This window comes from Natator depressus, chromosome 10 (assembly GCF_965152275.1).
Source record: "Natator depressus isolate rNatDep1 chromosome 10, rNatDep2.hap1, whole genome shotgun sequence".
In the NCBI taxonomy this organism is placed as follows: domain Eukaryota; kingdom Metazoa; phylum Chordata; order Testudines; family Cheloniidae; genus Natator; species Natator depressus.
The window spans coordinates 58,202,176-58,218,004 of record NC_134243.1 but is presented as its reverse complement, the minus strand read 5'-3'; the positions used below and the strand labels follow the sequence as shown (position 1 = coordinate 58,218,004).

Here is a 15,829-nt window from a genome sequence, read left to right as displayed (position 1 = left end):
GCTTATAACATTTTCACCGTTATTGAATATTCCACACATTACATGTAATCAATGTATACTTTGGCTTTTGTGTTTTAAATTGCTCTTCAGGATAATTTCTCTGTGTGTATAATTTCAGTGTGTGCATACTAAACCTGAATAATATATCCTAATCTCACACTGTAAATATGATATCTTTTAACAGTTTAATCAGTTTTTTAATTATTTTACAAATTAAGAAAATAAATATAATTTTGTTTACAGTACGGTATGATGTATTAGTAGGTAGACCTTTTAAGTGGAATTAAGTCCTTCTCCCAGACTCACAGCAAAATTTATTTTGGTCTTTAAAATTGAGCTATAGGTCTCTCTGCTATTGCAAAAGTACGTTCTCTGGATAATAATAAAAAATATCAACATTTCTTTAAACTTTAAGACCTTGATTAAAAATGGAATAACTGGCTAAAACTGTCACAAGCAGCTAGCATAATTAATAATTCATTTACAACCTAATTTGAAGCTTAGTAATTACAATAATTTGCTTTTCATTGTTTATTTTACAGTCCAGTCTCCTTCGATCAGATATGGGGCTTGGAAGTCCTGGTCAGTTGTCATCCTCAGGAAAACCTGGAACACCATATTACCCATTTTCTTCTGCAAATCCACGCCGAAGACCACTTCATGACTCATCAGCTCTTGGTCAGTAATGTGAACTATTCTTAGACCTTTAACGCTGATGCACTTTTCACATCCCACCTTATTTTAGATAATATCTTTTTTATATGTTGCAAATTACTCTTTCAAGGGCAATGTCTGCTACATGAGATAGCTAAATAAGGGATAATACAAAATTAAGTGTAATTTTGTTTAATACATTGATTTTAGTATTGCATAAAAAAATTCTTAATTGTGTAAGCAGTAATGACAGATGGATAGCAGTTGGTGACCAGCTGAAGTAGCTGAGTGCCCTTAACCCAGGCCATCATTAACTCGTAGAAATGCCTGACCTTGAGGTCATTACCATTATACTCTATGAAAATGTAAAGGGAAGAATAATTATCCTTTTTTTATGCTTGAAGTTACTTTATTCAGGATGAGCTAGAGTTGTGTGTAGTTGGTTTAAGGATCCCAGTAATTTTTGTTTCAGTTAAAGACAATATAGTAATCAACAGGAAAACGAGACTCCTTATTTAGTAAAAAGAAAAGGAGTACTTGTGGCACCTTAGAGACTAACCAATTTATTTGAGCATAAGCTTTCGTGAGCTATAGCTCACTTCGCTGTAGCTCACGAAAGCTTATGCTCAAATAAATTGGTTAGTCTCTAAGGTGCCGCAAGTACTCCTTTTCTTTTTGCGAATACAGACTAACACGGCTGCTACTCTGAAACCTGTTCTTATTTAGTGTATACCATCAGATGCATAACAGAAATATGCTTCAAGGGAGATTTTTAAGATTGGTCACAATTAAATAATATTATGTACCTCATATTCTGGAGTTGCTCTGACATAAGTGGACCTTACTGTACATATTACTGTTAGTCACTAACAGAACATCTGACTACTGCAAGCTGTAAGGTATTTGTATCAACTATACAATCCAGTGCTTAGTCATTTATATTACTTTATGATATAAATGCTCTTTAGTCTGAAACTATCCAAAATAATGTAAAGTCCAAGTTGAAAATATTTCATTTCGTATGCATGCTCCAGTTTTTTAAATACTTTTTTTAAAAAATCCCCCCATCTGATTTTCCGTTTTAGAAAATTATCACAAACTGTAGTTTTCATTTTTAGGTCACTGAAATTGCTGTCGTTTTCTGCTTTATTTGTGCACATTTCTGGTTTCTCTTCCTGTGTGCTACTTTTACCTGCATACATCAAATGAAGATTTATTTTGGCTACGTAGTATATGTAACTTGACTGTACTTAACTTTACAATTTAAACCATTGTTTATCCACAACAAAACTTCATGAAATGAGAACTCGTTTCTTGGAGTTTTAGCAGTTAATAGAAATGATCCATTTGTGTGACTTATTGAAATAGGTACTGAATATGTTGAAGTAATGTTTTTTTTTAATGTCTTAAATTAGAAAAGGCAGACTTTTTTTAGAATTATCCTTTACAAAAATAACTAACTCCTGTTTGTCCATTTCTGATATTCAAACTCATTCACCAAGATAATTGCCATTTAGTTTTGGAGAGTGCCTTTTTTTATGCAGTCCTTTGTAACACATGCTTCTTAACACAGGTGAGAACTGTTAATAAAGAAACCTGAAAAGTTCTCCAGGATGTGGCTGAGAACAGGAACATTTAAAGAGAATGTAGTCTTACTGTACATTCAGTAAAACACCTTGCAAGGAGGCTGGCCGGGGTGCTAGAGCTAGGATGATGGACAGTTATGTAGGAGACTGAGGGCTTGTCTACACTGCTCCACAGTTCAGACCAAAGTGTTGCACTGTAACTCCCCCATGTGGACGCTGCAGGTGCAAACTAAAAGTATGCTAGTTCACATTAATATAATCTCTTCAGATTACTGCCTTCCCCTGAAAATCAAAGTTCATGTGAACATGGCACGATTTTCAGAAAGGGCACAAATGTGTAGACATAGCCACAATTTCAGTTGCTGAATCTAATCTTTACTCCTGTGCTGATTGAATCAGCTGTGACAGAATGCTGTAGATAGAGCATACGCTTGGGTGTTGAGTGGGACTGGTTCCTGGGAACCACATAAGTGTCTCCTCTGGACTGGTATGGAACGACACTGAATGTGAAGTGAGACACTAGAAATATGTGAAACCTTCATAGTTGGACCTCCAACCATGTCAAGCTAGTCTAGTTTTAGGTGCCGTTACAAACCTAAAATTTAGGATGAATTATGATTTTATGTGGAAACTATATAAAATTGGGTGGTGTCACAGGTTTTTGATTTAAGATTAGGTCCCATTTGGTGTTTCCAGAGGAATTTCACTCCAGCTTATGGTGCTTGTTAGATGGCAAAAATCAAGGGGCATAAAACTTTGTGGATCTGTAGTAGAGTCCTTGTTGTCCTTGCTGGAACTGAGTGGCTGGAACTCAAGACCTGAAAATTTGTGGCTGTAAAGTAGGGGTGCTATCAAGCAAAGGACCACCCCTTGAAAATGTATGCAATAATTTTAGAAAATACAGTGTAAACACTTCTGAGCATACCATAGTAGAGGTATCCTGAGGAGAAGTGAGGGATAGAAAATAAACTTGTTGCTTTTATTATCTTTCTGTTCCTGAACCTTCTCACCTTTATTACACTATGGAGGAAGAAGATACTTTTCAGCTTGCTGCAACCAAAGGTTAAATTCACTATTGTAATTCTAAAGATGGAAGAGTTTGTTTTGGATTATGGTTGAAAACTGGATGAATCCAAAGTGCAAACGATGATGTCACCAGATCAATTATTTATTGGGGCAGACCTGTAATGCCAGGAAATCTAATTTGTCCATTGACTATAGTGGTTGAGTTTTTTATTTTGTGCATTTTTTTCAGTTCTTAATGTATGCAGCCATAGGTTTCCCTGTTGACATGGAAGTCAGTTATTGGTGTAGAGAAGTGGGTGCCATATTTCCAACTTTCCAAATGTTCTGAAAGATGATTTGGATTTTCTTGGTGACTTACGAAGAATGTTGACTAGTTGGTTAATCAGCTTCACTGTTGCTGGTAGCTGAGGTGCTTCAATAAACCCTGCATGTGAATGTTGTAATCCATTTAGATGAAATTTCTGTTTTAAAAAGCCACAGTTTACATTAATTTGGATTTTAATATACCAAAGAGGTGTTTGTAATTCTAATTTTACCAAGAACACAAGCGGGGGATTCATTTATGTCCACAGTCAATCCACCTTCCACCTTGTGCACTTTACAGGCCATTGTTTAGTGACTGCATTATGGTATTGATGTACCTAATAGTGTTATTGTTGTCAGGGGTGACTGCCTTTCCACAAGGAGAATCCCCTGAGATCAAAGGTAATGTGAGCAAGGCAGGATTGTAGAAAAGGGCACAAACGTGTTAGTCATTGTAACCTTCTTGTAATGTGTGTAAGGCGCCTTTCATTGGTACAGAGGAAAAGATGCATAAAGCTAGAAAATGGGGACTGTATTGTGGGAAAAATAAATAATCAGTTGTTTAGTGTGGCTGTTCGTTCTTGTTACTCCTTTGTAACACAGCATAGCTGATGAAATGTGTTGTTTTCTGTGTGCAGATCCTTTACAGACAAAGAAAGTAAGAAAGGTGCCCCCTGGTTTGCCTTCTTCTGTAAGTACTGAATTTTTAACTTCTAGTAAACAAATTGGGCTCAAAGCGCACTGTTTACTTGACATACAAATCTTTTAAGTTATCATTAGGAAGGCTTTATCTAGTGACCATAAACAGCCAAGCTATTTTGGATCAGTTTCTAAGGTCTATATACACATTTGATGTGTAGTTTTTAGATTTCATAGCAATGGTTTGTACCTCACTCATATGCACTTACCCACTTGTCCCTGTCATTTGAATTCCCCTCTTGGGAACAGAGCTGGGCCAGGAGCTGTCAAAGAAGATCTCCTGTACAGGTCTTTTGATGTTTAATTAGTCATTATGTTGCTGAACAGGAGGACAGACAGAGATTAATAGCTGAGAATCTTAGAAATTTACATTTGTAATAATCCCAATGGAGCTGAAGACATTAAGATTCGGAGGACATGTACGGCTCAGCTTGCCTCAGTAGGACTGAGGTTATTAATATGCATAAATCACCAAGTCAGATGTTCATTGTGAAGCCCTGGTGGATTTTAAAGCCTTCATTAAGCTTTTCCTAACTTCAGCCTACCATCAGGAAGGCTTTCAAGCAACTAGTTTGTTGATCCCTCTTTGCTAGAAAATTTATCCTTTGAGAATAAAGGGCTTTGATGAAAAAGGTTGGAAGGGTTTTGGTTGAAAAATCATTAATGGCTGTGATAATCTAATGCTATAGGGGTGTTTTGTGGTATTAAATATACTTTATTCTTTAAAGGAAGAAAATTGTTTTTAAATGAATCTGCATTTAAAAATCCACGTGGAGTGAAAAATCCCCAGTGAAGTGAAGGAAGGATTCCCCCCCCCCCATTCACAATAAACAAGAGGGAAGGGGAGAGAAGCTCTACTGCCTTGCGGGGTACATCTCTTTGTTGTGTAAATGGATGTTGGGCTTTTATTTGGCAGTACTTAACACACGGGTGCAGGTGCAGTTGGATGAGTCATAACTCAAAGCCATATAGGCTGAATAGAATGCACTGCACAGGCAACAGTAATACAGCAGGAGCAAAAAGGGTCTGATCTTTTTATTTTATTTTTGTATTAAATCTGAAGCATAGATGGTGTCTTCTAGTCACCCCCCTTTCCTTCACTTCCCACCTTCACTGTGACATACAAAAACCTGAATCTGAAACCCCATTTTAACCATACTTCCAGATGGAACTGAGATAGTTTAGACAGCCTGGGGCAGCTGTGCTCTGAACCTGCAGCCTACCTGGAAGCCAGGATTGCAGCTGCAGGCACTCTTAAAAGCTTTTGCTTGCATAAGCACTTGGACCCCACTAGAGCCTGAATAGCTGCTTGATAAACAAAATGAACACAGTGCCTCAAATCATTATTCCCGAGGCCAGGAATATATTTTTTTCGGCAGCAGCTAAAAATAGTTTGGCAATTTACATTTTAACAGTTGTGTGTTATGCAGGGGTGCCTTTCCAGTTAACAGATGATTTCTTCTAGATTAACAAAAATATATTAAAAATGACAGAGTAGCTAAAACATGTAACAGTGCAATTTTTGTTTAATTTATTGCTATAATTCTGGGAGAGTCATAAAAGTTAAATTATGTATTAATATTTAGTTGCATTGGCCAGGTAAAGAGATCATATTGGTGAATGAAAAATTCATCTCATTTCTGTTACCCAACACTAATGTTAAGAAGCAGTATGTTTTTAATGTTTCTTATTTAATTTTTTGTCTTCTAAATGAAGACACAGGATAGCAAAAGGCTGATTTTATTAAACACTGAACAAATCTCAGTGATGGAGAGAGAAAGCAGATACTGTGAGTCATCAGTATGCTGGTGATATATTTTGTAAAGTCATTGTTTCTATGTATTTTAATGGCTAGGGTCCTGATTGTAACCTCTAAGCAAGATGATGCCAAATTCAAACAAAAATTCTGATTTTTTTAATGTAAAATGCATTGTCTTTGGTAGAAGATTGAACAAAATTAAATTTTACTGACTGTTACAGAAATTTGTGACTTCTTGAAATTCTGAGGTGAGAATTAAGGAAAAGGAACACAAGCATAATTATTTGGAATGTGCTATGCTAACAAGTCAGATTGTATTTTGGCGAAAGTAAAAAGTGAATCAGCATATTTAATTTCTGTGCTGCAGATGTTCTACTCATTAAATGAAAATCATCATTAGATGGAAAATAACAAAGGAGGGGAAAGAGGCTTTAATTATTACTTAAAATATTTTACAAGCCATAGGAAGACATTTCTAATTGAGTTTCTAAAAGATAGATTCCCTTAATATTTATAATGAATTTAATGTAAACATAGATGATGCTTCTTAGTACTTTCACTTCCTAGGTAATCTTCATTTAATTGGAAAACTAATGTTGCTCTTTTAGAAAGATAAGGATTTTTAAATAAATAATCTTCCTATGGTTTGAGATGTTTTGCAAAACTATTTGTTTTGAGATGAATTTTTCCACTTGTTCTTGATTGTGTCATAGTAGTGAAAAACAAACTAGCTAGAAAATTACTAGATCTGGATGAACACCTCCAACATTTTGGTGAGTGACAAATGAAATTTATATCAGAATGAATCTAGCTTTGCTTGCATCCCTTTTGTGTTCGCTTTCTGAAGACATTAAAGTATCTGAGTTTTATTTGCAAGAATGTTTGCAGAAAGTGAATTTTAAGCTTTCATGACATAGAACAACACTGGAAATAGTATATTTTATATGGGTGGGACTTAGCTTGACACAGCAGGGAGACAAGGGTTCCCAAAGCACACAGAGTGTGCTTGTGTACAGGCAGTTAGATCCGACTATGTGCTTTAAATCTAGGTCCATCCGTGCATATTGTGCAAAGAGGGCAAGGAAAAAAAACCTTAAACCTATCCAGTAAATCTTTACAGTAGCCTACTTTTCAAGAGTGTTGCCTCGCACAAGGCCTGTGTCACCTCGAAAGATATATGTTTACAGTATTCTATAGTTTCTGCTTATCAGCTATTACCTTTCTCATAGAGATTCAAAAACACCAGCCCTTTCTCCGAGTCTTCCTTCTAATCTTATGTACTTTGGTCAACGTATTCCTAAGTCTTCGGACAGTACTTTAAAATTCTTACATAAAGTTTAAAATTCCACTTAACAGGAAATTATCAATGAATATATATTCTACCAGCAAAGTCCTGTTTCTAGGTTCAAGTGCAGTTTAGAATCATGTTCAGGATAAAATAATTCATAGACTGATTATGGGAGTCTTGACATGTCACCAGCTATAGGATGTATGCCACTTACATGTGCCAACTTATCATTTATTGTACAAATTCCTCCATTAAGAACAGCTGTAGTGGAGCAGTGACATAGCAAGAATAAGGAAAATGACCTAATTTGTTTCAAGTGGGTGGGGTGGGAAAGAGAGACAAATAAGCAGAAAGGAGATACCACAAACATCCTGTCTAGCACCCATGGTAGTCATTGCGAGTCTTTACATTGACTTTGAGTGTTGGGTTGGATGCATAGAAGAGAAATGGAAAAGATGCCTCACGTTTTCTCTCAAAAGAATGGCGCTTCACCTCCCCAATCCTGTAGGTATAAAGCTGGGGTGGTGCTCCATAAGGGCAATAGACAGGAAACTGGCCTGAAGGAAGGTAACAGCTCATTGGGTATCTTCCCCCATGAAAGCAACTTGGTTTTACCTGTTTTGAGATGAAAATGTATAGGACTTTGAGTTTATCTATAGTTTCAGATACATTTCCAAACTTCTGTCTGCTTATCTGAACTCCAGAGTTTGAGGCTCTGATAATTGATATTAAAAATAAAGCAAAATTCACCGTGGTGAGTGAATGTAGTAGCCTTCTAGCAGATGGGGAGTATAGGAGTGCCCTGGCTTTTTAGAGAATTGTCCTTGATGCCAGAAAACTCTGAAGTACACCCACATCTTGAATACTGCGTGAAGATGTGGTCGCCCCATCTCAAAAAAAGATATATTGGAACTGGAAAAGGTTCAGAAATGGGCAACAAAAATGATGAGAAGTAAGGAATGGCTTCCATATGAGGAGAGATTAATAAGACTGGGACTTTTCAGCTTGTAAAAGATTCGACTGAGGAGGGATATGTTAGAACTCTATAAAATCATGACTGGTGTGAAGAAAGTAAACAAGGAGATGTGATTTATTCCTTCTCATAACACAAGAACTAGTGGTCACCAAATAAAATTAATAGGCAGCAGGTTTAAAACAAACAAAAGGAAGTATTTTTTTCACACAACGCACAGTCAACCTGTGGAACTCCTTGCCAGAGGATGTTGTGAAGGCCAAGACTACAATAGGGTTAAAAAAAAAACTAGGTAAGTTCATGGAGGATAGGTGCATCAATGGCTATTAGCCAGGATGGGCAGGGATGGTGTCCCTATCCTCTGTTGGATCACTTGATGATTACCTGTTCTGTTAATTCCCTCTGGGGCACCTGGCATTGGCCATTGTCAGAAGACAGGATACTGGGCTAGATGGATCTTTGGTCTGACCCAGTATGGCCGTTCTTATGTTGAGGTGGTTCTGAGATCGATAGGTGATGTGGCCAGGTCTAATGCAAAATTCCCTGACTGGCAAACTGAGAGCATCCTGTTGACTAATTCCAATAAATTGTGTGGGTAGATTACATAGAACTCATGATTACTTATTGGGTAACCTCCATCCCCTGTCCTTCCACACTCCCATCACCACTTTTCATTGTTATGCCTTGTTTGTTATGTCTGAATCAAAGTGTAAGCTCCTCAGGATAGGAACTTGCCTTTTGTTTGTTTGTAAAGTAGTAAATAAATAGTAAATATTTAAAGTGTCCAGGCACAAAATTCTGTAACATACCAAAGAAATGTTACTGTTGAGACCCTACTCTTCTTAAGCAGTAACTGTTTCCATCTCCAAGCAGTCCCTCCCTTTTTTCTGTGTGATGGACCTCATTAGGCCTTTTATTATTTCACCATCTCCAGGCTAGATTATTGTAATTCATTTCTACTTGAGCCTCCCTTGAAATTGATCTGGAAGCAGTAGTAGTCAGTCACATGTGAGTTCCTGTCTGCTCCTTGATTATGGAAGTGGAGGAAGCAGAGATGTCCAGCTGTCAGTAAGTAGCAAACTGATTTGTTGCAAGGTCTCGCTGACAGTCTGTAAAGCACTCACTGATCTAGGCCAAGGGTACTTAAGTGATCATCTCTCAACAATGTCCTTCCACAAAGTTGAAATCAGATGAGTTATCCAGGCTGTCTCTCCTGATCCTCTGACTGCACTGGGCCAAAGCAGAGCTGGCTTAGATCAGGGATCACGTCTGTAGAATTCCCTTCCATGTTATATCTGCCAGAAGGTCTCCTTAGCTGTCTTCAGGACTTGCTGTAAGGGCCTTTTGTTGACATTAGCTAATCTGTTTAAGTTTTCACAGCATCCCAGATGCATGTGTTTAAGTGCTATTAAATTATAATTGAGATCTGAATAGAAAAGTCTTAAATTTATATGTATCTTTAAAATGTTAATAAAACCAAACATGATTAGACTGCAGCTTGTGTAACTTTACAAAGAGGTTATATGTTATTGCTGTAACTACCGCTTTACAGCAGACTATGTGCCAGTTCATCCCCATTATTGATGATGCTCTTTGTTACAACAACAAATGCGGGGAAGGAAAGCTTTTATAAGTAAAAGATTATTTCTTAGTTTGTCACTTGATAATGTTCACTGTGATTTTGGTGGGAAGGCTGTTTGAAAATCTTTGCAGTCTGGTAGAAGAGTAATAGGTGGTAATATCTATGACTTTTACCTGGTTCATATTGTTAAATTGATTGGTTGCGTGATCAATACAAATGCTAAACAGGCTGCTTTGGCTGTGATCTAACCATGTAATTATCAGAAATAGCCAGTAAAAAATGGTTACTGTTGAAAAGAATTGCACTAAAATAAAAACTGTCTAAACCCCTGAATAAACTTCAGACCTAAGTTTTCTAGACTACAGATTCACTTGTCATCCTAAGACAAAGATGCAGATGTTGGTTCTAGTCTCTGAGTATAAATTTAAAATTGAATTAAAATTGCCTAACATTTTAGTACCATTGAGTTTCTTGTGATGTTGAGGTTTGGCACTTCAAGGCTATAAAGAAAACAGGTTGTACAATCATGGAGATGTAATCACAAGACTTCATGACATTAGCTGTGATAACTTGGGTAACCTATTAAAAAAAAAATTCCTTAAGGGAGTACTAGCTAGATCCCTAGCTATAGATGACGAGAGGATTGTCATTTGCTTTTGACAGATCATCCAGACAGCTTCGTTTGCTGAAGAATTTTGCCAGGCAGTAAACCAGAGAACCAAAAAAAAAAAAAAGAGGGGAAATGTGCCTCTGAGCTTATATTTCTATACAGCTAGCTACCTACACTTTGACATAAAATTTCCTAAAGCTTCTATGATGCTAATTTATTAAATAGATTAAAATCCTGTTTTTCTTATGGAGCAGGGTTTTGATTATAGAACCACCTACTGGAAAATTTTAAAACTGCATCAGTAGCTATGTTACTATATATCACTTTGGGGAATAAGTGAGAAATGCTAAACATATTGCACTTGAGCAACAAATAAAAAATAAAGCAAAATGATACTAGAGTTGGACCAGCAGAGGGACCCCTTATCTCCCTTTAATTTCTCAAATACATTTGCTTGGTCATACAAAGTTCATGATGGAGAGATGTGTAACTTACTTAATCTTTTACATCTTTCAGTAACAGAAGCATGGAATGATTTACTTTGGAAAGTTTTTAAAATCTTATTTAATTCACATCTGATTTTTATAATGTGCCTGCATTTATTTATCATGTTGTGGAGTGGTGATTGAATGGCCCAATAGGAAGTACTGTTGTTTGGTAACACCCCTTACTCATTTGTCAAGGATAACAAACAAATTTATACATACATTTTGTCATAAATGAAATTGTGTGTAACTAAGTGCTTCTCATAGGGAGATATACCTGAGGACATTTCAAAGCCATCTATTAAACTGCTTGGGTTTTTTTGTTTGTTTGTTTTTACAAAATATCTAAAATCTTCAGCACAGTTCTGAAGCTTTCCGAAGCTGGGAATAATGGTGCATATTGAATACCTTCCTTGCTTTTATATTTAATATAAATCCATAAGAAAGTATCACTAATAAGGAATATTTGTACAATACCTGAATATGAGGAATTGATAGAATTTGCTGTTGTTCATTAGCTCTTACAATAATTCACCTAATGAGAAGCATCTTTATTTCTATTTAAATATATAAAATAACTCGCATGCTGAAAATGTATAGTACTTGAGAGGGAAAGCCATTCCCATCTGTTGTAACTCAATTTTCTGACTACATAATTTCTTATTTTTAAAATATTATTGTTTCCTGTTTTTACATGTAGCCATCATGGAATTGCTTTGGAAATCTGATATCAATGTATAGTATAAGGTTTACTTTCTGGAATGCTGTATACTGGTTTAATATGTAATCTTATTTTTATTTAATATCAGGTAATTTTTTTAATTTGTGGAAATATAGATATTAAAGTTAAAAACAACCATTTGAACTGGAAAACAGTAAAAGTTTTACTACTAAACTTTGATATAGATTTGAAAGTACACTAGTGTAAATTAATTGGACCCCATTAACTTAATATTATGATTTTTGTATCAATTTTGTTTTTATTCTATTCTTGGCTGTTTCTTTTTTTAAAAGCATTATTGTGGAGTTGCAAGCTGCTGCATCTTTTCACTATAGAGTATCTGATAAATGGATAATTTCCCCTTGCGTAAGAACATGATGGCATGCTTTCAGGATTTTTTAATTTATTAGTTATTTAAATGTTTATATGAGTAGAGGTCTGTCTTCTAGACAATGCATACTTTTCTGTTTTTCTCCTCTAGAAGTAGCTACATGCAATTCTCAGACAGTTTAAAGTTTGAATCTGTTTTAATTGCCTGCTGACGGTATAATTTATAGGTATTCATCTCGCCAGGCTTGATCTATTTAATCATCATAAACGTTTTGTTTAGAAATAAACACATTTGGAGTTTTTTTCATTGAGAATCTTAGAATTGGTTTCTGAATCCTTGGTTCAAAGATTTTGTGCACGAATATTGAAGGGCATTTTTCAACTAGCAAGTAGTACCAAAAAAGTAAGGAAAAAATAAGCTAATGGTATCCTACTCGAGGTTTCCTTTGTAAGTTGCTGTTTGAGTCCTTGGGAAAAACAGACTCTCCATCAGGAAGCTCATTATATTTTATCTGATATTTGGTTTTGGTGGTGGGGAAATAACTTTTATTGGCGGGGGGAAGAGTACACAATTCAATGTAAATGTTTTTAGTTCTTATAATATTAGAAATAATAAAACAAGCAATAAATATAACATTTTATTGTAAACATTGATATGATGTTTAAGTCATATTTATGAACAGTTTTGAATAGAGGATATGCTCTGTGGTGTAGATATGAGATCCTCTACCTATCTCTGGTATATTATAAAGGGTAATTTCCAATGATCTCTATGATGTCAACTTAGTGGTAGTTTTAAACCCATTAAAAAGGTGGGTGACTCATTCTTGCGGTGTGTGTTTTGTTGTGTGTCTTTGAATTGGACAAAGATAAGAAAATAGACTAAATTCTACGTTTGACAAAACAGCTGGACTTTAAAGAGCAAGTATCATTAAAAATCAGACTGAAAATGAATGAATCTTTGAGAACATTCTTAAACAGGTAGTTTAGTTTATTATTAGGTCAGCATTTCACTCTGCGTCAGAGATCATAATCTCTTTATATACTCACAGAAACACACAGGTTATTGTTTTTGATACCGTGCAGAGTCGTGAATGGAAACCGTTCAGGCTACAAAAGTGCATGTCCATTCAGTGCTCCTCTGCTGACGGCATGTCTGTCTGAAATCAAGTTTAAAAAATTGGCCCTGTCTCCAGCTGACTAGTTCTGTCAGACTGAGTCATAAGATTAACCCTTGATTTGTCACTATGGAAAAATAGAATAAATAACTGTATTGACTGTAATAACTGTATCACTGATCTAGATATGATCCATTTCACCGTAATACGCTTTTCTTAAGGGGGGAAAAAAATCAGTGCAGCTGCAGCTCAGAATAAATGTGAAATAAAAAATAAAACACAGACATACACAAAGAGAACTTTTTTTGGACGTTGGAGTAGTTACTGTTTGAACTTTCTATAGGTATATCCAGTGCTGTTTGCTGCAATTATGCAAAATATAATTGCAACACCAGGATACAATTGTGCAGTTTGCCAAATTATAAAATATGTCAGTTTGTCATCATCTCTAGGCAATGTAAACTGTGAGATTAAAGAAAACTCATAACCATCTGACATGCTTGAAAGCAGAATAATTTGATCCCAAAATATGATACATTGGGTGACAATGTATTGGGGAAATAGTATTTTGGTGCTATAGGCATATACCACAGTGATAATTTTCAATGCAGTGCATATAGGTGTACCTGTGCTGCTCCGGTAGAATAGCTAATTCCCCACACAGTATGATGAAATTGTTACTTCTTTGGTTTGTCAGAGGTAAATCCTTCTAGTCAGAGCAGTATTGTTGGAGTATTTGTCTTTATTCTATCTTTGCCCAGAGGCAGCATTTTGAATGAGACCTACTCTTTTGTGCTGTTTTTGACAGTAGCTTACCTGTGTGTTGATGAGCCTCAGCAATTTACTTGTTTAAACAGATGTTACTCAAGTTAGCAAACAATACCAATTAATATTGCCTTCACGCTTTTAACGTCTACTGTTTTTATGTGCAAGTTTGGAAGATGAGCTGCAAGAAAGATGAAACACGTATGCAATTTAGTAAAATACTGAGTTTTAATTCCCCGAAGTGTTTCAACAATAATCAAATCATTGCATGCACACACCCAGTAGTTGATTTTACAAGATACACATTAATGTCCATCCTTGTTTTGGAGAACTGAATCTAACCACTGCTAAAACATTTTTAAACACTATAAAAGTTTATGTGCTGGAACTATTTGATTAAAAAAGAAAATGCTTTTATTCTGCCTCTTTCTTCCAAAATAAAATTGGACTTCTGTTCTATAGCTTTTTTGGTGTGTTTCCTGAATATAAAAAGATACATTGTTCTAAATAATTCATTTTAATCCTGGAGTACTATATACTTAGGGAAGCAGTATGTCTAAGAGATCTAAAGATCTTTTAGCATATCACGTCTACAGAAGCCTAAACATAGTGAGGAGGTTTAAGGAACGGCATTGTTAATTGTAAATCAAAGCTTCTTACAGAGTTCTCTGGGGACTGAAATGGGGCTTTGTGATCCCTGGGGGAAGGAGGAAGTTGCAAGTCACTCTGCAGGCTTGGCATTTTAATAGTCTCATGTACAGTGATGTTCTTTTTTGCAGCTGCTGCTTAGTCTTTTGCATTGGTGAAGAGTTTGGTTCAAATTTGGTTCATTAGCTTTTAAATTGCTGCATTTTCTACCTTTTTTCCCCCTCTGTGTATGTATGTATTAAAAGCAACAATCTGACCAACATATCAAGCTACACAGTAAAAATGCACATGCTTTGATTCATTTGCATTTCAGGATATCTCTGAACCTCCTAATTTAAAACTGGAATAATCACAGTAGTTTAACTATCATGCTTCTATCGTTTTGCTAGTGCGTGTCACTGACTAAACTTTTATGTCTAATCTGCATATATTCTGTATACTTACAGATATTGCAGTGCTTATTTACTAAGGTGATGGACACTGTACAAAAACCTAATGGAAGTCTCACATGATCATAGTATTTCAGCTTTCTGGGATGTTTTCTTTGCTAAATTTCATTCTGTGGTTAGATGACTTCCCCATCATCAAAGGTGCTTGTCAAAGGTATCCTAATTTCTGCAGCTTGCTTTCTTTCCCTACACATGGCTGAATTGAATGTTACCCCTTCTTTTCTTAGTCTGCTGTATGTTCTCTGTTCTGGACAGACGGGAAGGCAGGGCAAACTCACAGTTTTGGCAAAGAGAGTGGGAAAGAGATTTTCTGCTGTAATTTTTTTCTTCCTTCGACTTTTTTTTTTTTTAAGAGCCTCACTGGACCCTGCACATTCTTTAACAGCCAATTGTACTCATCTGTAGAATATAAACATATTTATGTACAAACACTTGGATTAGGAGTTTCCTGATGTACTGAGTAAAATACAAAGGGGGATTTGCTTTTCGTATTATTCCCCTCCCCCCCCCCCAGTGGGAACTTCATTCCTTGCATATTGGCTTTCATATTATATGTTTAATTAATCAAGCAAACTGAGGGAATTTCATATTCTTCACAAAGTTTAGAGAAGAATAGACTATAAATGTGTGTGTATTGAGGGATTCTGTGTAATATGTGTTCAATATATTGTGCAATATATTTTTCAGATTAACACTAAAATTGTATGTTTCTGCCAGTTCTCTTGTCTGTGTGTGTGTGTATGTGTACATGTATGAGAGAGGGGAAAAAATGTTTTTTTCACAAAAATGTATTTTATAGCCTAAAATGTTTAAAATGTGGCCAAACTTATTCA

General features: G+C 35.7%; 1 protein-coding gene across 18 annotated transcripts in view; it reads left to right on the top strand.

The window, feature by feature from the left end:
• Window positions 1-15,829, top strand: part of TCF12 (transcription factor 12) — a 283,371-nt gene that overhangs the window by 217,335 nt on the left and 50,207 nt on the right. For all 18 annotated transcript variants that reach the window (XM_074966265.1, XM_074966272.1, XM_074966284.1 and 15 more), the window contains 2 exons: window positions 543-678; window positions 4,208-4,260. In XM_074966265.1, the coding sequence (XP_074822366.1) occupies window positions 543-678; window positions 4,208-4,260 (189 nt within the window). The remainder of the gene's footprint in view (window positions 1-542; window positions 679-4,207; window positions 4,261-15,829) is intronic.